A 23,892-nucleotide genomic window follows, 5' to 3' on the forward strand; every position below is an offset into this window, starting at 1 on the left:
ATTTTGCGGTCCTCCATGATTAATTCAGCCACTGATATCAGTTTTCTTAGGACCCCAATCAGGGACACAGGAGTCAAGTTCAGAATTCAACATGCAATAACCAGTCTAAAGCCAGTCTTGAACCCGCTTGCTGGAAACAAGTTCTCCCCCAACCCCATAACAGAAAACGCTGAGTGTGATAAGGATATGAGGCGATGTGTCCACCGCGCAGGACACTTCTGGGTTGCCTTCCTTCAACTCCCGGCGTACTCAAAATTTTCACTCGCTGTACACCACAAAATACTAAACAGACACCTAAACCTCTTAAAAGTACCAGAAATGTCACACTAACAAATGATCATGAACAAGAGATTTCAGCAGTTTGTGCAATTCAGCCAAAGCTCAAAATCCCCCAGGGAACAGATCCCCATCAACCTCCAGCTAACCCGTGTACAGATGGGCAATGTGCCCCCCCGCGGTACCGTGCGTTTGGGCAACGAGCGGAACTGCTCCTGCTGGGGAGGGGCTCCACCCATCCAGGGGTTGGGACCAAAGCCCGTCTTAAGATGCTTTAGATAGCGGGGGGATCCAGACCACAGACTCCAGCAGAGCCCCAAGTGCCACCTCACCCTGTAGAAGCAGAGCTGTTCTCCAAACTGTTTGCAGAGACAAAGTCAGGATCCTCAACCAGAATTTACGAAGCTCAATGACTGACAGCGCTGCCACCACAAAGTTGTTTACAACCACAAGTAATGCACAGCTTTCCGAATGCCATTTACCACCACAGAAACACAGCAACAAAACAAGAGACTCTCTGCAGGGCTGCCGCTAGGGTTTCTGGCACCATTTGCCTTCTATCTCTGAATTAATAAAGGTACGCGTACAAATATGCGGCAAAAAATATTTCGTTTTAGAGATACCTTACGAACCAATTAAGGAAAAATCTGAATGTGGAAATAAGTGATTTTTTTATGGAATTAGCAGAACACAAATTTACACAGATGTCTGAAAACGGACTGAAAACTAAACACTTTCAAGACTGAAGTTTGTTATGGGAACGGATAGATTTATGCCATTTACAGACTGTTTGTTTAATAGAAAACGTTACCCAGAAGGCTGCAACATTTCAACAACAAGACAGTGTAGGGATGCGTCATTAACTCATTCCCAAGAACGGTACAGACATCTGCATTTCGGATACCAAAAGCCTATTTCCCAGTATTTCAAATGGGAAAAATAACAATGCGTACCCAGCCCATTCAAAAACCCCAAACTGATTTTCCCCAACTATCAGGACACCACTGTAAAACACCTACGTAACCATCATCTCACAATGTCAGCTCAACATAAAACATTTGTTTTGCAGACGCTTTTCTCCAAAGTGACATACACCTTAGAAAACATTACAGAAATGCATTACACCTGTTACCCTTGCTGCCCTGCTTCTGTGCTCTGAAAACTCAGGGCTGTTTTCTAAAAACTCTATGATAGAAGTTACTGCCCTGGTGTAATTCCCACTGTTATTGTTAAATGATCGGTTCTCTGCAAGCTGAGCAACAAACCGAGCAGGGATCCACTGAGCATATTTTTATTGTGAACAACTTTCTAAAACTGCACTGTTGCTAAAATTTTCATACATATCCAAAGAACCACCAGTTAATCTTTTTCTGCTCTTGCTCTGATGTGTCTGCAATCATTCAATGAAATAACACACACACACAATGGCAGACAGACACTCCTGTGGAATTTCACACACTTCCCATAATGTCCCACTCTCGTACAGCACTTAACTTCTTAACACACCAGACGTAGAGATCTGGATGCAGACACACCGTCTGCAGTACAGTACTGCACTTCCACTTCACTTGCACAATGCGCGACTTCCAAATTTTACTGGGCACACTTTGGACAAATTTTTTTGCACTAATTTTTTTTTTTTGTTCCATGAGAACAAAAAGAGCTCATAAGTTAAGGGATGTCTGTATAAGGAAGCAGATCCTCAATTTTGTAATAAAACAGTTTACTAAGCATGGTTTTTTTTTTTTTAAATAAAATTTCCCCAAAATATCAGTAGAAAAGTGCGGCGCTCCCGAATTTCAGTGCCCCTACAGAATTGTCTACTAATAATAAAAATGGCCCTGAGTGTCAGAAAATATAAAATCCAAAGCTTTGAGAACTCTGAATGGAAACCATGCAGCTGGTCATCACCTTTATCATCTGCTGTGTTGGTCCACCATCTACACTCACTTAATGATGATTATGTCTGCTGTATAAAAGAATAAAAAAACCCTTTAATGGAAAAGATGGTTATGGAAGAGAATGTTCCCTCATAGACCAAATGATCTGATGATTCCTTCAGCAAAGGACACAGAGAGTCACGAAATCCTTTCAGCAGGATGTTTCAAAGGGAAACGGAGAAGAAAAGAATGTGGAAAAACAAAAACCAAGGAGTGTTTCTGAAAGGATAGTGACTGGACCTCAGCATTCACCCACACTCGCTCTCTACCTGCACGCGCTGTTCCAACACGAGCTTGGCACCAGCGCTCCAGTTCGGAATCGAACCCTGCATTCCGCGGAGCATTCCAAAGGCACGGCAGGATCGCTAATCCTCGCTAAATTTATCCCAGATGCAGCCCCGTGCCCCATCCCAGAAGGCCCCTGGGCTGTCAGGAGTAATTCGGCAGGTTCGGAGAACCCCATCCGCGGCTCGTGGCGCTGGCCTGTGTTGGACCCTCCCGGTGGAAGTCATCCCAGGACGGAGGAAACCATTTAATAGGGTGGTGGCAATTTCCACGGTGGAAGCTGATAAACTCGGACAACAACAGACATAATCGCAGTCCGCTTGCAGCTGAAATGTGGATGAGGACAAACACATGTGCGAGTTTCTCTCAAGCTAATCAGACATTTCACAGGCTTTCAAAGGGAGCGATGCACTTTGGAAGAGTCACACCGGAGAGAGAACAACTCCCACCAACATTCTTCAGGCTTGCAACACGACCTTAACAGCACGTCTCCAGTTTTGCTGGGAGCCAAGTTAACTGTTCAAGTTTCTGCTGAAGCACACATGAGCATAAAAGACAGTACAATGTGTCCCCCAGATACTAGCTGAAACTAGAACGGAGTGTTTTGCAGGACCTTGAAAACACCGCAGGGTTTAAGTGATAAAGAAAACCGGAAGGGAGGTAAGAGACGGGGGAGGACATCTGCGGCAGACAAGGCTGAGGGAAGAACACCGCAGCCGGAGATACAAGGTTGTTCCAAAGACAGAAGTCAGAGCCATTAAGTGGAAAACTCCATAAAACGATGTATTGGGCCAGAATTGAGAAAATGACACACGCTCTCCTCGCTCCTCACATTTTACAAAACAGCAGCTGAAGGAGAGCAACTGAAAACTCTTGAACCTGCGCTAAAAATCTGCAGTGAGGGAGAAGCACAAAGTCTACACTCTGCCTGTGAGGGACACCTGTCCTTCCAAACGTCAAGCTATATGGACAAATAGACAGCAGCAGCGCCTGGATCTGATGCGCTGTGTCCTATGAAGATGTGAAACATTAACCGTGATGTTCCTTGTTTAATGTTCGAGGTTTAATTATTCTGTCCCAAAAAAAAAAAAAAAAATGTTGAAGTTTACCAATTTCATGGGAGCGGACATAACCGAAATTCAAGAAAATCATACTTGAGGGTACAACAGAAATTCTCTGCAAATTGTTAAACCATGTGGCTAGTGTCTTATGTATTTCAAGTCTCAGAACATGCTGCAGTTTAAGAAAGTTCAGGAGAGGCTATGAAGTGTCTTTTTCTAATTCCATTTAACAGTTTCCCGCTTCCTGAGCCCTTCTTCACGGCTATGTAGACAAAACAGAAAAAAACATGAGCGTTATCATTGTGGTGAAACACCAGGCAGGTCCAGCGTGCCTCGGGCAACACCTCCCTTCGGCGTGAAGCTAGCGAACAAGTATTCAAGGCAAGTCCTCAGGTCCTAGTAATGCCAAAAATATCCAGAGTTGTGCTGGTAATCAAGCGTGTTGGTCATACCAACAATGCCCCCAGCATTTAAAGCTAACCAACCAATTTCTAGGTAAATCCATGACATGGAAAAAGGCAAAGAGTAACAGATTAACTTACTCGAATGGCCGTTGAGGTGTGTCTCGTTTCCCAGGGGTACAAAGGCCTGAGGAGCAGCCGAAACTCGCCGCAGCAACCACCAGAACCGGGTCCCAAACGCACCGCTCTTGGCTGGTTCGCAACCTCCGGGATCAGCGGACCGACTCTTTCCCGTCACACGCGTCGAGCCCAGCTACTCGCTGCTCTACTGTGCCGAAGCGAGGGGTGGTCAATGCCTGAGAGGTGCATGATTTGCGGCAAAAAGAATCCCGCTGTGCGTCACAGACCGGTGGACTTTGGATTCCGTTAGGTCAACATGAACATAGCACACAAAGCGAGCAGGACAGACAAGCTGCACGCTGCCACTGGGAGCCAGGAGCACATCAAGTAAGGTCATTCGTGGCTGATGATTAACTCGTCCACCCGCTGTTTCGCATTGCCTCGGATTTCTGACATTCTCCACTGATAGGTGCAACATGTTTAAATTAGCCCAGAAAGTTCAGGATCCGTTTTTGTCGCAAGTCAAAGATGGAAGAATAGAGAGTGGCTGCACCGAGCCATGGCCCAACCCAACCTGTGACCATCAAGAAAGAAGGGCACAGAAAGCAAGGTCTGCTTTTCTTCTCTATGGCCAAGGAGCCTCTCCACAACAAATGCCCTCACGGTCGAGTAACCAGCCCCTGTTCTCGCGCCCTGGTTTCCTGTCGATCCAGAAAATTCCTGTTCCAGGGCCTCGTTCCGCATTCATACCGCACAATTTGCATTTATTAATTTATCTGACAAGTTTGTCCAAAGCAATGTACAATTATTTACCCATTTATACAGCTGGGCAACTTTTGTTGTAGCAATATAGAGTAAGTACCTTGTTCAAGGGTACTAAAGGTGGAGGTGGGGTTCGAACCTGGCTCTATGGCTCCAAACCCGGTGGCTCTAACCGCCAGACCTCAACCTAAAGATAAGCAAACCGAGCTTGTCTAGGCTTGTAACCAATGCACATGCTTTAAAACTGCAGTCCTCTCACTCCACAAGTCACGTGGTACCTGGCAGGACCGATGACAACGGGAAGTGCGCCGACCAATCATCAACCTGTCGGCATCACCTCATTACCATGAACACAATCCCCAGATGACAGGTCTAGGGTACTGACCATGCTTTGGACTCAAGCAGGTGAGCACCTTCATTACACCACACACACAAGAGCCCTTAAAAACACTCCTTTTTCAGACGCAACCAGAAGGTCTTCACCGGCCGAGTGGCGCAACGGGCGAAACCCCTACAGAGGGTCACGGTCCACCTCCTCTACCCTCGCATCAACTTCAGGGTTAAATAGTCCCAGTGATTACAGCATATACATGTCACTTCTTCTAGAATGGACTGGTGTGTTGTGAAAAGTAGGTTCGCTAAGCAAGCAGGCTGCAAGCTACAACATGTACCGTGTAAAACCAAGAATTCAGAAACCGTCAACACAGAAAATGGCTTTTCTTCCTTCATAGAATTCCAGTTGTCGCTAACCTTTCTTCATTTATCTGAGACTTCTCTGCAAATAAACTTACGTTGTTAACACCGTTACAATGGTTCACCCATTGATACAATATTGTTTTTTTTTTTACTGGAGCATATCAAGGTAAGCGCCCCGCCAAGGGTACTAGAGGGAGGTGGGATTCGAACCTGGGTCCTTCAAGTGCAAGGCCACAGCTATAACCATTTGTCACCTGCCGCCGCCTTTTAACCTTTTATTTGGCATATTTAACACTTCATAAAATCAGAGAGGTATTTCTCAGAGCTGGAAAGTCGACTAAATAGCGCTTCCATCAGGAACACGGAAGAAAGAAATGAGTCGACGGTCGACATGTCGCTATGGACTAAGGAAAGAGAGCCGGCCAGGCGACGACAACGCATGAGCATCGCTATTTTATTGCTGCGGTCACATCACATGGCAGGAAAGACAGATTTAAACAAGTGTGGAAAACAAGGAAATCCTATTTTTCCACCCCCCACATCTTACACACAAGCTCAGAGGCAGGAAAGCCCAACCACGAGGCTCCCTTCATGCTGCAGAACCCCAACCCATGTCAAAACTCAACACCAAAAGTACAGGGGGGGTCCTCAGTGAAACTGAGGTCAAAGTGTGAGTATTCTGTCTAAGAGTGCTGTACAACCCAAACACTTGCGTTGAAATATACCCTAGTATTTAGAGAAGGTTTTACAAACATATGGTGACCAATCAGGACACCCTTCTGAAGACGACATGATCTAACAAAGTCCTTGAAGGAATTTCCAAAACGTGGTATGCGGCGAGAAGAAGGGCCATCTGTGACAGGTACTGATACCGCTGTTTACATCTGGAATGTACGTACGAGGGCAGGGGTGAGAGGGGGCTGCGCAAGAGCCCCATCGGCGCTTTCCGAAAGCCTGAGAACACGGCGAGTCTCGGTTTTCCGTGCACCGCATGACTGCTGAGATTTTGTGCTTTTTGAAACCCATGCACACGTGAATGCTGTAACGGCGTGCTCCCAATACACAAGCTTCAGGTAAGATGAGGTCATCAGTTACCACGTCTATTTCCAAGAATAACACATTTTTTGTTTTCACACAAAAAAAAAAAAAAAAAATCACTTCTCATCACTAAAGGTTTGTAGAAAAATTTGAAAAATGAAATTCTGTAATACTGCATAAATATTACATATATACAATATTACACAAATAATACACATCCCAGTATCTTCACTGATGACAAAAATATCCAGCGGAAGAAGTACACACCACTTTCCTGAATATTTCGTATTTGTTCTAAAATCTGCTCCTTCAACACAACTCCTATGCCTTTCAACCAGAAGCAAATTCCTTGAGCGCTTCATCAATTACTGGCATCACAGAAATGTAATTTTATAACACGACAAAGTGAAGCATGGTCCAAAACTGGATAAGCGAAGTGAAAATACACTTCATATCAGAGAGTCAATATACTTTATACATCCGGCTTCATTATGGTGTGTGAAGGCTTGGGCTGGAGGTTCTTTATGACTAACGCTGACCGGCCACCAGAGTCAGCAAATCCATCAACGCATTAATAAAGTTTAATTTTAATAAAAAAAAAAAAAAAAAAAAAAAAAAAAACATGAAATACAACTGTGATAACCTTTAAGTGATGAGAAAATTAAGCTGCATTGCTGACTTTTCTGGTCACCAGCCCATATCGAACCCTGAACTGGGATTTCTGGACCGGGTAGCAGGTGTGCTCATTTCTCCGTAAGCCTCCAGAGCAGAGCTGGAAGACCAGTTACCTGGTTCTCAGCTGGGATTCCTGTAGTGTAGCAAAAAGACCAACTGTCTTCGGACCCAAAGGTCACAGGTTCGAATCCCACCTCCTGCTCTCGTACCCTTGTTGAGAGAAGTACTTATAGCAAAATTACCAGTTGTAGAATGGGTAAATAATTGGAAAGAAGCCAATGAATGAATGTAAATTTACATGGAGACATTTGACAGAGAAAAGCGCTTCTGTCCAACAACAACAGCAGACACTTTTCTTAAAACACTGATAAAACTGACTGTATATTATTAAACTTCTGCAAGAGGAATTAAGAAGACACAGCACAAACTGCCCAGACCTAAAACTGACACTTTCTTCTTAATAACAGGCAGCTAAGAGAGAAGTGTTTAATAAAACGTCGAAAGTGCAAGTGTGTTTCCCAGCCAGGCGAACACACCGCGCGAGGGAGCGGATTTCGCGCTCGCGCGCGCGCGCGTACACACCTTGGTGATGAGCAGGGGCTCCTGGTGCTCGCGACCGCCCCTCAGCGTGAAGCCCCACGGCGCTCCTCCGACCAGCTGCGCCTCCAGCAGCGCCCAGCGGGGGGCGTCCGGGGCGCCCGGGATCCCCGCGTCCTGCCGGAGGAGCGACTCGCCGCGCTGGGCCACCGCGTCCATGGAGTCTCGGGGAGGGCGGGAGGCAGCGGGGAAGGCGCCTGGATGATGAAGACACGTCAACAGAGCGCGCGGTGTGAAGAGCGCGCATAGTACGTACACACACACTTATGCATAATGCTCTTAAAGGAGAATTAAAGTGAGCTCACAGTGCGCTCTCAGCTCGTGTCCCCGCGCTCCTTCGCCGAGCCGAGTTTCCTCAAACTGCGCCGAGCGAGTGCGCGCGTCCGGCGCGCGCTCCCCCTCTTACAACAGTCACGGAGTTAGAGTGTCAGCCCGGGGGGGGCGCTTCGCTCTCGGGCCCAGTTTCCATGGCTCCAGTCCTGGTCGCTCCACTCCAGTCCCCCGGGTTCCCGCGGCTCTCCCGAGTCGGTCCGAGCTTCCTAGACCGGGCGGCCCGGGGTTCCAATCACACCGCCTCCTCCTTCTCCTCCTCCGGGGGTTGTGAGCGCCCACCTTCGCTTCGTCCGACTCCGAGCGCCTCAGTTTCTGTCGCGGCTCCCGTGTCGCTCGTGATCCCCGATGACTGACTCGTCGCTGTAGGACGCGCGGCAGCGCGGGACTCCCACACCCCGCGAGGGCGGGCAAGCGCGCGCCGGCTCCTTCCCCGCACGGTGCCCGAGCCGCTCACGCGCTCCTGCGCTTTCGGCCCCACATCACACCTCATTGAGCGGCCGCAGCGAAGCTGACAGGAGGCGCGAGCGAAGAGAAGGCGAGTCGCGTCTTTTTCCCAGAAGTCCGTCCAGAGCGGCGCGCGGACAAATACCTGATCCCGCCGGCAGAGGCGCGGCGAACGCCACCTGTTTGCGCGAGGAGGTCCGCCAGCGGCGCCCTCTGCTGCTCACCGGCCGGAAGTGCAGCCAGGGACTCACGTCAGCCCTCGTTCGTCTCATTCATAATTCATGTCGATTTTTAAATAAAACACGTGTCTGTTTCTACAGTCTTATTCTCTGGTAAATAACTCCACACAACCATAAGGGAATGTTAAGAGAAAATTAGCTGTTCGCCCACCAATATTCGACAATGCGAAAACATACCGGTGATCCCGCTGAGTGAACGACGCTGTTAGCAGAAATACTAGTTACTACTACTAGTACGTGAATCGAAGCTTTTTTCAGTTTCACCATGGCATAAAGAATTTAAGACGTCATTAATTTAATGTGGACCGATGTGCCATAACTCGAACGTAACGTAACAGTAAATTACTCAGGTTTTCATATTTTCGCTGGGGGGCATGTCGGATTCTGTTAGGGCAATTTTGAAGATACGCGGGATGAATATAAACGAAGAAATGAAAGTTGGGTCGTAAAGTATCAATTCGCAAAATAAACAACAGTCCGTCAGCAACAATGAAAAAAGTCGATTTACGCTGAGACTAAAGAAACCTCCAAGTGGCCTCGAACTCGAAGCGGAAGCGAATTTGCGTGAAAGAGCGAAAAGATAATGGACTCATTCATTCATTCTTGTTCCTGTTTGTGTTTCATCATAGACTGTAATTCAACTGAACACGTGACAAACCTTTTGTCTCAAACTAGCACGTGTCTTCGGTTATTTCAGGATTTATATTTACATTTAGGCTATTCGTTTAGGAGAAGCGCAGCACATCTCGGGAAAACCAACACAGCAGCACGTCAGACCAACAGGAGAGATTTGGATGCGGACACGTGGTTCTCTAGTACAGTCAGTTGGTCACATATCACAGTATAAACCAGTGTACATTACACAAGAAGCTGCATATTGTTTTTTTTCTTCATTTTATAGTGATAACATTTATGGAGCGCATAGCAGATCAGAAGAGATGAGACTGAAAGAGTTGTGTTTTGAGATCCTTCTTGAAAGCTGAGAAGGATCCAGCAGTTCTGAGTGAGAGGAGGCTCATTCCATCACACTGGGTCCAGAACCAAGAACCTTTGGGGATTTGATTTTGGACCTCTTATTTGTGGGGACCACCATGCGAGCAAACCAAGGAGCAAACCAGCCCAATTGAGGTGTACTGATTGATACTTTGCAAATACTGAGGACCAGATCCATTGATGGATGTAACCAGAGTCTTGAATTTGATACGGGCAGCTACAGGAAGCCAACAGGACATAGAGGAGGAGGGAAGATAGTAATGAAAGAGTTGTCCAGCATAAGGTTAAGTTGTCCAGCTTGAGTCAGAGTTATAGACAGGAAGGTGGACCAGCTGGGAGGTGAATGATCTCAGGTTTAGTGTGGTTGATCTGGAGGAGGTGATCAAACATCTGGGCAGACATCCAAGAGGCAGGTGGCAATGCGTGAGGAAATGTCAGTAGCTCTTGGGGGAAAAAGAGGAAGAGCTGGGTATCCTTGGCATAGCAGTGGTGGGAGAATCTTTGGGAGGTGATCACAGGAGCAAGGGAAGTGGTGTAGACTGAGAAGAGTAAGGGGCCGAGCACTTGGCCCTGTGGAGCGCCAGTTGAGAGAAGTGTGTGTGTTTCATGAAGACAGCAAACAGTTTTGTGTCCTCAAATGTGTACTCAAATAAGCATAAAAACTAATGACCAATTCAACTATCTTTGTCAGTAAATTTGTTCCCTACTCAGCAGCTAAGGTCAGCAACGGACATGTTTACTTAATTTGGAAATGTACATTGTCTAACCCATAGGTGTAACAAAGTTGAAAAAAAGTCCCAATTTGTCCCCTCAGTATTAGTGTATAACTCCACATAGTATTATAGCTTATATTTTCAGTACTTCTCTCAATACCCACTGGTACAGCTTGATTGTAACATTAACGTTTCAGTGAAAGTCTCTATGTATGACATAAAAGATAGGCAATAACGCTCTACAATGGAATATTGAATAAAATCTTAATGAATAATCTTGCGTCTCTGCAGCAGACAGTTCCATGACTATTAACATAATGCAGGCTGTTTTTATGAAATTCTATCATTCCAACATCTGTGCAAGACACACAACAAATAGCTGACGAGGAACCCTGAATGTGTTAAACTTAAACATTTCTCAACCAGAATAAAATTTGCCCGACAGTAAATATTTAATATTTAACTTGACAGCGCTTGCATTGTGTGAGTGTTAGATAGACGTGAAGTTCGGATGAAAGCGTACGCCTCGAGCGTCGCGATGAAAACGTTTCCATGGTAACCGAGTAACCCAATCCGCTCTCTCGTACGGGTCGCGGGAAGGCCCAAACGATTAGGTGCCGCGCAGCCCGACGCCGCGCAACGCGGAAGTGGACGTCAGCGGCCGTGTGCTGTGTTTCCTGGTCACGGGCTGCGAGAGGGAACGCTTATTTACATTTCTGCCAGCGCAGCGCTGCGCAGGTTGACTGTTTTGTTGCGAAATAAGTGGCCCTCGGTTTCTGGAAAATGTTCAAGGGCTGGGGGACATGGCTAGGTCTGGAGCAGCCCACGGACAAAGCAGCTGTTGGTGTGGCTGTGGAAGAAGAAGAAGGAGCGCGAGCCGAAGAAGAGCGAGTAAATAAACAGAAGACCGTGGAGGGAGAAGGAGAAGCAGGAGAAACGGGGCAATCAGAAGGGAAAGACAGCGATCCAGCGCAGCAGCTTCTCGAACAGGCCAAAGGTCTGAGCGGTGGGTGTATTTTCCCCGTCTGCGCTGCCCAGTTCGTCTTGTTTCCCGGTGGTCCTCGACGTACGTCGCTCTGCACATACGTCACTCCGCAGATACGACGCTCCTAATTGGAAAACACCTGTCCCTTCCAACAAACTTTAGCTAGGGGCGCGACCCGGATGCTTCGCACCTCAAAACAGAACGTCGTAAAGCAGAAAACGTGTCTCTATCTTTTCCTATTTCTTAACCATTGCCTTTCATTGTCATTTTTGAAGACAATGTATGCGATACTGCATTTTACTGTGAGGAGGTGTCCTTGTTTGCAGAAACTTGGTCATAATCACGTATTGTACCTGCTGCGGTATCGGAAATACGCAATTCTGCTACAGAAGCTGCCCGAAATTTGACTGTCGCTGTTTTGATTGAAATCTTCTTTTGGATACTCTAATGATTAGTACAAGAGCCGCTTCAAATTATTGATGCTCCAACCGTGTTAAAGATATTTTCCATGATTTATTACTGGGAGAAAAGACTAGCTGTACATTGATCAATTCATTGCGAGCCCTGCTCCTAAAATGCTGAAGTCCATATTAGTGTGGACCCACAGCATAGCCTCAGCATAAGCGGTATTTTTAAGGTGGGTAGCACACGCGTGGAAGACAATGCATGGACACAGTTGACACCATACAGTCCTTGAGTAGATAAAATGAACACACACTGCAGTAAATCATTTAAAATAATATTTCTTTAAAGGCCGACATTACTGTTTATGCTGTTCTTTTTTTGTTTTATTCTTGAAATGTCTGTTACGTTTATCCATTCACATTACAGGCAGTCCCCGGATTACGAACGAGTTCTCTTCCTAAGTCTGTCTTTAAATTGGATTTATACATAAGTCGGAACAGTTCGGTAGGTTTCGTGTCTAACTTAGTCAAATCTTTGTATATACTATATCATGTACCTTTCTGCGCATAAAAAACATTAAAGATGCACTTCTGGATACACTAAAACATCTTTAACATAATAATACAGTAATGTTATTATAATAATAATTGTAACTACAGTATTTATAATAGAGAGGAGTGGAGGAGGGGGGAGAGAGAGACTGTGTGTGTGTGTGTGTGTGTGTATGTATAAAAAATATTAAACTTTAATGTTCACTTTTCCAATGTTTCTTGGCATTTCACCTTTTTCCGATTGCTTTATTATTTCCACTTTAGTTTCAATTGTGATCGTTTTCTTTGATGCATCACCATCCCTTGCATCACATTTACGCTTTGGTGCCATGGTTACGAGGGTAAAAACAAAAAAAGTTAAAGCCAAATACAGTAACACACGAGACACTTAACAGCAACGTGGTACGAGCGGGCAGGAGACTGAGGTGTGTGTGTGGACCCAGTCGCGGGATCTTTGTCGGTACACAAGGAAGCAGATGAGATTCATGGTCAGGGACAGGCGTGGGTTGGTCGATGCACAAACGTTGGAATTGAGGAGAATCTGATGTCATAGTCGAGGAGACGATGCAAGTTTCGGGAGTCGTGGACGTCAGGAGCGGGAATGAAGGATTGAGGAGAAAGGGTACGTTGTCGCGGGTGACCCACATGGGGTCGCGGGGAACCGGAGCCTACAGGGCGTAAGGGGGAGGGGACACACTCAGGACGGGACGCCAGTCCGTCGCAAGGCACCCCAAGCGGGACTCGAACCCCCGACCCACTGGAGAGCAGGACTCGGTCCAACCCACTGCGCCCCCCTAGAGACACGTTTCTCAAATGAAATTCCGCAAGCAGGATGTGCAGGTGTGGCTTCTTTACACCCCACTGCTTTGATTTCTGGCACGTGCAAACGTTCGGGAAAAGGTCGTGGGCGTGACAGCGCGACTAAAAAGAAGGAAATCTATGTCCTACCTTGGACTCGTGTACCCACGAACCGCTGTAGATGCGCAGTGTTTTCATGCATATCGCAAAGTAGCGCCCGTTTGTTATTACGAACTGTTGTATGTAACTCGAGTTTTTAATATAATAGGCTTTACAGGGTGGTTCGTAACTACGGGTTGTACAGAAATCGGACATACTTAATCTGGGGACTCCCTGTAATTTATTTAGCAGACGCTTTTCTTTAAAGAGACCTGCAGTGAGTGAATGCTATGTGTTCTTTAGCCGACACCTTTTCAGCCAAGATGTGTTACAGTGTTAGATAAACTACAGCAAGGTACCTACAGTGAATCAGTCACCTGTGCAACATACCCTCTCCCACTCAGTCAACACACAAGCACAGTATAGGGAGTTTATAGTCAACAGTTCGCTTGAAGCATGTCTTTGGAAAATGGGAGGGAAACCCATGCGAACATTGGGAGAACATGCAAACTCCCCACAGACTCAGTGGGGATTGAACTCATGTCCTCTCGTTAAAGTTGGGGAATTTTCTGTGCTTTGTCTTGGTAGGATACTTGTACAGCTTTGCAAGCACTGCCACGAAGAAGATCTCGGAGTCGGTGGTGGAGACGGCACAGACCATCAAGAAGAGCGTTGAAGAGGGGAAGATTGACGGCATCATTGATAAGGTGGTTTCTCTTCATTTATGTCTTCTTGTTATGGATATTATAACATTTTAAATGTTTTCCGGTGTCTTTAGCTTGGAGTTCACCAGCGATGGTTTGCATAGGCTCCATTTCAGTACTTAAAGTATTTAATCAGCCTTTTTTTTTTTTCTTCCAAGGACGAGTCTCTCCAAACTGTCTTTTTTTAAATGGTTTTATTCCCCCTCCAGACAATTTTGGGAGATTTTCAGAAAGAACAGGAAAAGTTTGTACAAGAAAAACATTCCAAAAGGACAGGTGAGCTTAAATGAAGTCTTAACACTTTCCAGTATGAGAGAATAAAAACTGGTGACAATGAGGAGGTGTTGTGTGTTGAGTAACGTGGTAATTTGCTCTAAATTCAACACAGATGCAGCTGTGCCACCTTGGGTTGGCTACAGTGAAGAAGAGACAATTCAGCAACAGATCTTGGCTTTATCTGCAGTGAGTATGGATTAATAGGTCCTTCAACAGTTCTTCATTTTTCACATTTTCCAGTGGTGGTTGGCTATCATCTTGCTGTACTTAAAGTGGCAATGAGAGAGCACATATCTAATATTTTTCTGAATTAAAAAAAGTCAATTTTACCTGCAACTAGAGCAGAATCACTGGGTTGCTGCTGTGTCCTGTAATGTGGGACTGATGACATTTTTTTGTCATATTTCAGGACAGGAGGAACTTCCTGCGGGATCCACCAGCTGGAGTGCAGTTCCATTTTGATTTTGAGCAAATGTACCCTGTTGCCCTAGTGATGCTGCAGGAGGATGAGCTGCTGAACCGCATGCGCTTTGACCTGGTCCCCAAACAGTAAGTTTCTGCATATGAACATGTGCACAGCATAGGATTGAGCTCCTCTGCGGTACACGTGAGCAAACGGCAGAATTTCACTTATTCCACCTTACTTTAGTAAAATATCTCCATGTTGAACTGTAAATTTAAGTCAGATTTATTAAAGCATTGCGACAAAAATTATTGTAAACCCTGCAGATTTATCTATTTGGCACCTTTGCCTGAACTGACTTAAGAGTGTCAGGATAAATACAGTATGTTATTGGTTTTAATGTGCAAAAATAGCAATGACACGATACAAGTGAAGTACTAGTACTGTAGTTAGAACTTCTTTAGCAGCGTGAAACAGATGTCAGATGACCCTTGTAGATTGTCGTAAATGAGTTGAGGTTGCGCAGATGTCAAGATGTCAATTGAAGAGTTGGCTCTTCAAGAGACACCTGAAAGAAATAGATCTGATTCTGAGGGGAAGCTCATTCCGCAGCTTAGGAGTTACGGGAGACAACGAGTGATCCTTTTTGCTGCACCTTTTTGCTGAGGAGGTAGGAGTTGGGTTTTGCGCAGTGACTTAAGGAGAGGGCAGAGATTGGAAGTAGTGAGGAACCAGGTCATCTACAGATGTGGAAGGTCAGGACGAGATTCCTGAACAGGTTCCTAGTAGTGACAGGAACCTGGTGGAGAGGCTCCAGCAGAAGAATATAGTGTAGTTGTGGTGAGGAGAAAAATACATCAGATGGACAGCAGCATTGTGCATGAGCTGGAGGGAGTATATAGCAGGTTCAGGGAGCTTTGCAAATAAGAAGATTAAAAAAGTCAAACGTAGCGATGTGACAAGAATTCTGTTCGATATGCACCCTCTTTTATCATGTTAATGTGCGATGTTCCAGTTGAGAAGGTGTCAAAATGGCATTGTATTGTTTCAGTGTAAAGGAGGACGTCTTCTGGAGGAATTACTTCTACCGCGTCTCCCTGATCAAACAGTCAGCTCAGCTTACGGCCCTGGCTGCCCAGCAGCAGGCCGCAGAGAAGGAGGAGAAGGGTACCAGCGTTACCGATGGCGTTCATCTCACAGGTAGAACATGTTGTCCTCCGTCTCACAGGTGAAGAGAGTTGAAACACCAAACAGAGATCAGCAGCTTCTCGATCGTTTTCCTGTTGTCGGTTTTTAAATGTGTTCCAAACTAACAACCTTATCACTGCAGGCTGAGTTGATTTGGTACGTGTAGTCACTTGCCTTGAAACATGTGCTTTATGGTCACACAGAAAACATCAGACCAAAAACCCCACCCACAAGCATCAACAGCCAGTCGAAGTCCAATGAGGTAAGAGAACGCTGTTTGACATTTACCTGATGCTTTTCTCCAGGGCGGCTTACAATGTTAAGATCCATACAGCTATTAAACCATTTATACAGCTGGGTAATTTTTACTGGAGCTATTTGGGATAAATCCCTTGCTCAAGGGTACTACAGCTGGAGGTGAGACTCGAACCTGCGACCTTTGGCCCCAAGGGCAGCAGCTGTAACCACTATAGTACCTGCTGCCCCCGTTTGACTTCAGCCTTGTTTCGTAGTTATAATAGAACCATGATATCTCAAGATGTCTGAATAGAATAGTGTTTTGTAATGAGAGCAAGTATTATTCATATGGGATTATGAATTTGTGACTCGGCAGGACTGTCTCATTCACACCCAGCTCTTTTTCGATCCCAGCTGTATCAGATTTTCCCACCACCTCCTTCTGAGATTGTGCATTTGGCCAGTGAAACAGCTGTATCATACAAACTAGCTGTACTTTAATAATCATGTCCATGTGTCTGAAGATCTTTGATACTGAATGCACTTTTAAGTTGTACACTCTTTCAAGAAAAGCGCTAAATTAACATAAACAATGTTACTAAAAATAATTTATGTATTGTGCATTGTGGAATGCTTTTCACTGCGTACGGTGCTGCTTGAAAACATGCAAACCTCTAATGCAGGTCTCTAAATGTTATATTGGTACATTAAACTCTTGCTTGATTAAAGCCAGTCTATGCCTTAAAAAAAAAAAAACTCTGTAAATTGACAAATTTATGCATTCAATTAATCGATTGACTGCTTAATTGATTAATTAGTGGATGGGATGTTATATTCACTTGCGTGAGATAAAATTATATACGTTTATATACGAGATGGCTCGCCAGACGTTGTCCTATCAGGGGTCACCAACATGGTGCCCGCGGGTACCAGGTCGCCCGCAAGGATCACGAGTTGCCCGCGGGCCTGTTCTAAAAATAGCTCACCATAGCGCCACTTACCAGTAAGCTGCATCTAATTTTTTTTGTTGCTATTCTTTTTAAATCACACTTGCATTGGTGTAAATTTGAAAATGACAATATTAAAAAAAAAAAACTTTAAAAAATATTTCATATTAGATTAGAGCTAGCTGGTCTCCACGGCAACCGTTGCCGTAGAGAGCAGCTAGCGGGCGCAGTGAAGGGGAGGAGATGATTTACCCCCGAAAACATGGCAGAAAAAAGAAAGAAAACATATCATTTTCACAGTGAATGGGAGGAAGAGTTCTTTTTTACCACTGTGAAAGATTCCTGCGTGTGTCTCATTTGCGGGGCGACTGTGGCGACGGCAAAGCGGCACAATGTTGAGAGACATTTCAGAACGTGTCACGCAAGCTACCATGCTAACTACCCACCGGGCAGCGCATTACGAGTGGAAAAAGCCCGCGAGTTAAAGGCAGGTTTGTGCAAACAGCAGTCTTTTTTCACGAGACCGGTGAAAAACCCCCAAAAAGCAACCGAAGCCTCATTTAGAGCTACACATTTCTTGATTAAGAAAAAGAAGGCATTTTTCAGACGGGGAGGTTTTCAAAGAAGCGATGATAATAATTGCAAAAACTGTGCTTAAAGACGAGAAATATGGAACGGATGTAATCTCCACTCTCTCCGATGTCCAACTGGGGGCAACTACAATGGTTAGAAGAATGTCGGCTATGTCTGGGAACTTGGCCGATCAGCTGGACCGGGATCTGGTGAAGTGCAGGTGGTTCAGCATCCAGTGTGATGAGTCCGTGGACAGCAGCAGTACAGCGCAGCTGATGGTCTTTATCCGGATGGTGTTTGATGATTTCTCCAGAAAAGAAGAACTTCTGACACTACTGCCCCTAAAGACAACTACGAGGGGAGTTGACATCTATAACGCGGTGAAGGAGTTTTTCGTGGAGAAAAAGGTACCGTTGGAAAAGCTGGTATCAGTGACTACCGATGGGGCTCCTGCTATGATCGGCCGACATACAGGATTCATCGCTCACTGTAAAAGTGACCCAGAGTTCTCAAACTTAATGCATTACCACTGCATCATTCACCAGCAGGCGTTATGTGCAAAGGTGATCGGCTTTGGACACGTCATGACTCCCGTCGTGACGATCATAAACAGCATCCACTCCAGAGCTAAACAGCACAGAACATTCAAGGTGCTATTGGAGGAGCTGTCAGCTGAATATGGTGACCTGCTACTACACATAGAAATCCAATGGCTCAGCAGGGGACGAATTTTGCTTTGTTTTTTGTCACTTTTGGGTGAGATCAAAGAGTTCATGCAATCCAAAGGCGAAGACACCTCGCTGCTGGAGGACACTGAGTGAACACTTGACCTTGCATTTTTAACGGACATTACTGGGAAACTGAACCATTTGAACTGTGAGCTGCAAGGCAAAGGTAAGACTCTTGCTGACATGATAAGTGCTTTAAATGCATTTAAAGCCCAAATGAACATTTTCTCTATGCATTTACAGAGAAAAAAGGTGCTGCACTTTCCCTCTGTGCAGATGGTGCTGAAAGACAATGCTTCTGCGTCTGAGACTTTTGAAAAAGTTGCAGAAAAGTACTCTCAAGTCATAAACAGACTTGGGCAAGAGTTTGAGTACAGGTTTTGTGACCTTGATCAGCTTGAGCCATGTGTGTGTCATTCATTTCCAATCCTTTCATGAACGTGGACACAACATGCATTGCTGAGCAACTAAGTGCAATGTTCAGCTTGGATGCTGGACAGGTGGAAATCGAAATTGTAACATTGCAAAATGACATCCACCTCAAAGCCTATCAGGCTGCACAAAACTTTTGGTGCCTTGTTGACACAGAAAAGTACAGTGGTGTATGCACAGCAGCTATGAAGGTTGCCAGCCTGTTTGGTTCAACCTATCTTTGTGAATCAGCCTTTTCTGACATGAACTTCATCAAGAACAAACACAGAACACGCCTCACTGATGCACATCTGCAAGACTCACTCAGAGTTGCAGTGTCAAGTTACACCCCAGATTACAATACACTGGTGAACAGCATGCAATGCCAGGCTTCCCACTAACAGACAAAGAAACCGATACCAGATGTTCTCAGTGGCAACATGGCAGTGCCATGGCAAAGTTGAATTCCATTATTGAATAATCGTGACAAATGTGTTTGTTAAATGTAAGATATGATAATTTTGTTAAAAATGCTGTAGATTTGGTGATAATTTCAGTAAAATCTGAAAGTTGATTTTTCTATGTTACACAATTGATAATCTGTACAAACATGGTACAACGTAGTGCATGATTTGTTAAAAACTGTTAGTGGCTAGTGAAAATGTTGTAGAAGTGATCATTTGAAAATGTAAATACTTGCAGAGATTTATAGAAATAAAGTGTTGCATATTGATATTTATCTGTTTCCTACCTTGTTAAATCATTGTTGATAATTATTGTGAGAAATCATTAACATGATCAGTGTCTTCACATAGATGAATATCATTAATTATTAATAATAACATGTAATTAAAGGTAAATTGAGCAAATTTGTTATTTGAGAAGTGTGTATCAAACTGGTAGCCCTTCACATTAATCGGTACCCAAGAAGTAGCTCTCAGTTTCAAAAAGGTTGGTGACCCCTGTCCTAGATATATCCTTGATTGGGGAAGTTGCCACACATTTTTTTTTTTCATACATGGTTGATGTATGAATGCATTTGGCACTCTGACTGTTGTCACATCCAGTAGTTTTTTGTTAATGTTTGTTCTGTTGCATGCCTTGAGAACCCTTAGAATTTGTGGGTTTATACTTCTATTGTTGGAAATGTAAAGACCAGTTCATATTAAACAATGATTTTGTAGTACGTATCTGTGGTAGAACTACACTGAAGTTCACCTGTAATTTAGTTCCAACATAGTTTAAGTACTGTTTGTTTTGTACTTGGGGGGGCATAGTGGCACAGCAGGCTTGGCAGGGTTCTGCTCTCTGGCGGGTGTGGGGTTCGAGTCCCGCTTGGGGTGCCTTGTGACAGACTGGTGTCCCGTCTTGGGTGTGTCCCCTCCCCCTCCAGCCTTACGCCCCATGTTGCTGGGTTAGGCTCTGGTTTGCTGTGACCCCGCATGGAATAAGCAGTTTCAGACAGTGTGTGTGTGTTATACTTTCTGGATGGGTGTCACTGTATTTAGAAATGGACTATATACAGTGTGAACTCATTTTTTATTTTTCTTCGTGACAGCACGATGACGAGGAGATATCCACCAGTCCCGGTGTGTCTGAATTTGTGAGCGATGCCTTTGACTCATGCAACATCAACCAGGATGACTTGCGGAAGGGGATGGAGCAGCTTGTGTTGGACAAAAAAGGGGAGGAAGCTGACCCAGATGGTAACTGCATTTCATCTGCCTTGTTTATGTTTCCTTCTTTATTATCTTTTTAGGCACAATGTGGCATACAGAAGATTCATTTGGGGCTCTTGATCTGGAGAAGCCCTTTATATGATGCATGATGGTTTGTGTTCCAGCTGGGTTTTTCCAAAAATATTGATGTAAATGTTAGATCTTCATACAGCTTGGACTATTGGGTGGATTTCAGAAGGCATATTGAGTTAATATACCTACCTACAGACAGCAGTGATATATCTGAATAATTCAAGAACAATTTTGACATGCTTAATATACATAGACATGTTGTCATATACATTGAGCCCTGGGGGTGATGTAAGTGTGAGACCTTGACTGATATTTTACTAATATCTGCTAGTTTTTTCATTACTAGCAGTTTTGTTAATACTCATGAACAAAACTTTAAGTTTATTCATAGAATTTGTTACACATATCTGCCTTTGAAAACAATTTCCTGGAATTTCAAGAACATGTTGTAAATATAAGGTAAGTTTGATTTCTGTGATGGTTTAACTTGGGAAATAAGGTATGGGCCTTCTGGAAGGGTGACACTTGATTGTACAAAAAAGCAGTTGTGTAAAACTCTTCATCATTTCTTAGCATATACTGTTAAATTGTACCATAACACTGTTTTAGCCTGACACTGGTGTAATGGCTCGTATAAGTGGCTAATGCACTCCTTTTGGGAATGCTGACATGCAACCGACTCCTAACTTACAAATTCTGGATTTGGTCACGTCCGTGAATGTAGTTTTCCCTCGTCTTGCAGAGGTAATCTGTTCCTGAAAAACACCTCATCAGGTGAATTTGGTAAATTGAAGAATAATTAACTATTGGTCTCATTGGTGAACAATTTTATGCATTCCTGAACACCCAAAATTGATATGTTTATGCTAAAATATCACCCATTAAAATAAACATAATTACTTCGCTAGTTAACATTAATTATCATAACACAATGTAAGAAAATAGTTTACATTTATTTAGCAGATGCTTTTCTCTAAAGCGACTTCCAATGAACTCTATGTAGTGTTGAGCCCACACACCTTATTCACCAAGGTGACTTACACTGCTAGATACACTACTTACACTGGGTCACTCATCCATACATCAGTGGAACACACTCTCTCTGTCACTCACACACTATGGGTGAACCTGAACAGGATGTCTTTGGACTGTGGGAGGAAACCAGAGCACACCCACACAGAGACAGGGAGAACATGCAAACTCTACACAGACTAAGTGGGGATCAAACCCATGTCCTATCGTACCACCTAGGTGTGGTGAGACAGCATCGCTAATCTCTGTGCCACCCAGTTCACCTTCATTAATTACTCTGCTACTGTGTGGCTGTCTGCTCTCTTTTGTAGCTAATAGACACTGTACACACAAGAACTGCTCACAAACAAAACACATACTGTACATATGATACACAGTGTTTATGTATGAATTTGACATTTAATGCAAAGAGCAAAACAGAACAGTGAAGATGAAAGAAAACAATGAAAACAATGCAAATGAATCCCCCCACAAAATAAGCTGACAGTGTTTAGACGGTGCGGACGGGGGCCTTGGGCACTGAGATGGAGTTGGAGAACTTAACGCCGCATGAACGAAACTGAAGTCAAAGTCGGAGTACTAAACAAATCTACTTGCAATTTCGTAAATCTGTTATAACAAACACAAATCATTTGATTAATGGTGACAACCATTAGTTAAGGACAGTCCATTGCATCAGTTATGCACAAAGGATACATAGAATTGTTATTGACATCTCACACTTGTTGCTATGGCAGTGTGATGGAGAGGTTGACTTTCTGGGTCTTCCTTTGCAGAGGAGGCACCTGACTGGGAAAAAGAGCTGCAGCAGGAGCTCCAGGAGTACGAGGTTGTGACTGAGTCCGAGAACAGAGATGACAACTGGGACAAGGAAATTGAGGAGATGCTCCAGGCGGACACTTAGGCTGGCTGACACTTAGGACTGTGAAAGCAGCCCAACCGCGTAACTCATGAAGGGAACACCATAAAGGAGAAGACAAACACATGCCTGGAGAACTTATGGACCCCGAAATAACTAAGGTTCTGAGACATACAATTATCTTGACAGTACGTCCTCAGCTTTTCACGTCCCAAGGCATAAGATATTTGCTGACATTTAAGTTGGGTGTATTCTTTTGAAATGGTGGAAGTTTATTTCAGCACTGTCTGTGATATTATCTAGAAAACATGACTATTTAAAACATCCAGAAATTCAGTAAGGTTTATTCTAAAATCTATTCTTTCAGTAGGCAAATCAGATATTGTGGAGGGAGCAGTCTAAAAGTGCCAATATGCAAACCGACAATAATTCTTAAATTTTTCTCCTTTTTTTTTTTTGAAAAACTATTCCATGACCCAATTTCGCAATGCACTGTAATTTACTGGAAACATTTTTCGGAAGTACTCAAATGTGTACACGAAACCTTATTTTCAAGTTGCTCTCTCTAAAGTGGAGAAGTTATGCATTAACCCTTCAGGTTTCTTTCATGTCATGTTCAACAACAGTAAATCTACATACATGACGATTACATGAACACAGACCAGAGGCAACAATTGGTAATCAAGTCTGTTAACACTACAACCAGAAGAAGATATTCTTAATTCAGTAGGGCTTGTATGGGAACGTTCTGAAATCTCACAAGAAAACTTGATAAGATGTTGTTAAATTACTGCTTATATATTTTTAGGTATGCTACTAAAATTCTTACGTCCACATTTCGCATTGACTGGTTTCCCAAGAAACAGAATTCCTTTGATACAAGAATGTTTTATAGCTTTTTCTCCTTTCAGAAGTAGCTCAAAAGGCTTAATTCTAAAAATTTCAGTTCTTCCACATGGTTTTTGATTACGGTGTTAATTTTGTCTTTGTTGGTGATTGTTGAACTGTGCTCTATAGAAGCGCAGTAGGGTCATGTGTACAAGGACTGCTAAGAATCTTTTAGAAACACCCTTAACCCCTTCATATATTCTTGTATTTTCATTAAGAATTCCCAACACTTAGTTTCAGTAGTTTTGTTCTCATAAGAAGATGGGATATGTTACTTCATTGTATGCTGATGAGATATTACTGCTTGTTTTGTTCTAATTAGCATTTACTTTGTCTTTATTAAAGAAAATGCTTTGACGTCTTGGAACTAAACTGCCGCTTCCACATTTCACTTGCATTAATTCGTGTGCTTTTAAAAAAGTTCTGTTATTTTATGCGAAGTGCGAACTGCACCGTTGACCCACTTTGGCCTCTAGTTTCCTCA

At 44.1% G+C, this 23,892-nt stretch overlaps 2 protein-coding genes across 5 annotated transcripts in view; one reads left to right on the forward strand and one right to left on the reverse strand.

Moving 5' to 3' along the window:
• shroom2a (shroom family member 2a) overlaps positions 1-8,848 on the reverse strand; it is a 50,414-nt gene extending 41,566 nt beyond the window's left edge. For 2 of the 3 annotated variants that reach the window (XM_029256562.1, XM_029256558.1), the window contains exons 1-2: positions 8,157-8,848; positions 7,837-8,048 (exon numbers count right to left, since the gene is read on the reverse strand). In XM_029256562.1, coding sequence (XP_029112395.1) covers positions 7,837-8,010 — 174 coding nt within the window. In that variant the 5' untranslated portion in view covers positions 8,011-8,048; positions 8,157-8,848. Of the gene's footprint in view, positions 1-2,485; positions 2,581-7,836; positions 8,049-8,156 lie in introns of those variants that run through there. The other variant, XM_029256568.1, reaches the window with a different exon arrangement.
• Positions 8,849-11,197: 2,349 nt separating this feature from the next.
• Positions 11,198-23,753, forward strand: LOC108933196 (synapse-associated protein 1-like). 2 transcript variants are annotated; one of them, XM_018750087.2, is made up of 9 exons: positions 11,198-11,570; positions 14,000-14,118; positions 14,325-14,391; positions 14,504-14,577; positions 14,801-14,940; positions 15,846-15,994; positions 16,186-16,244; positions 20,437-20,584; positions 22,438-23,753. In XM_018750087.2, the coding sequence occupies exons 1-9, from the start codon at positions 11,357-11,359 to the stop codon at positions 22,563-22,565; spliced, it is 1,098 nt and encodes a 365-aa protein (XP_018605603.2). In that variant the 5' UTR covers positions 11,198-11,356; the 3' UTR covers positions 22,566-23,753. The 2 variants fall into 2 exon arrangements, with proteins under 2 accessions (XP_018605603.2, XP_018605602.2); XM_018750086.2 differs by having other exon boundaries at positions 11,198-11,579; positions 22,438-23,751.
• The last annotated feature ends 139 nt before the right edge of the window (positions 23,754-23,892 follow it).

The sequence above is a fragment of the Scleropages formosus genome, chromosome 1 (assembly GCF_900964775.1).
Source record: "Scleropages formosus chromosome 1, fSclFor1.1, whole genome shotgun sequence".
Classification (NCBI taxonomy): domain Eukaryota; kingdom Metazoa; phylum Chordata; class Actinopteri; order Osteoglossiformes; family Osteoglossidae; genus Scleropages; species Scleropages formosus.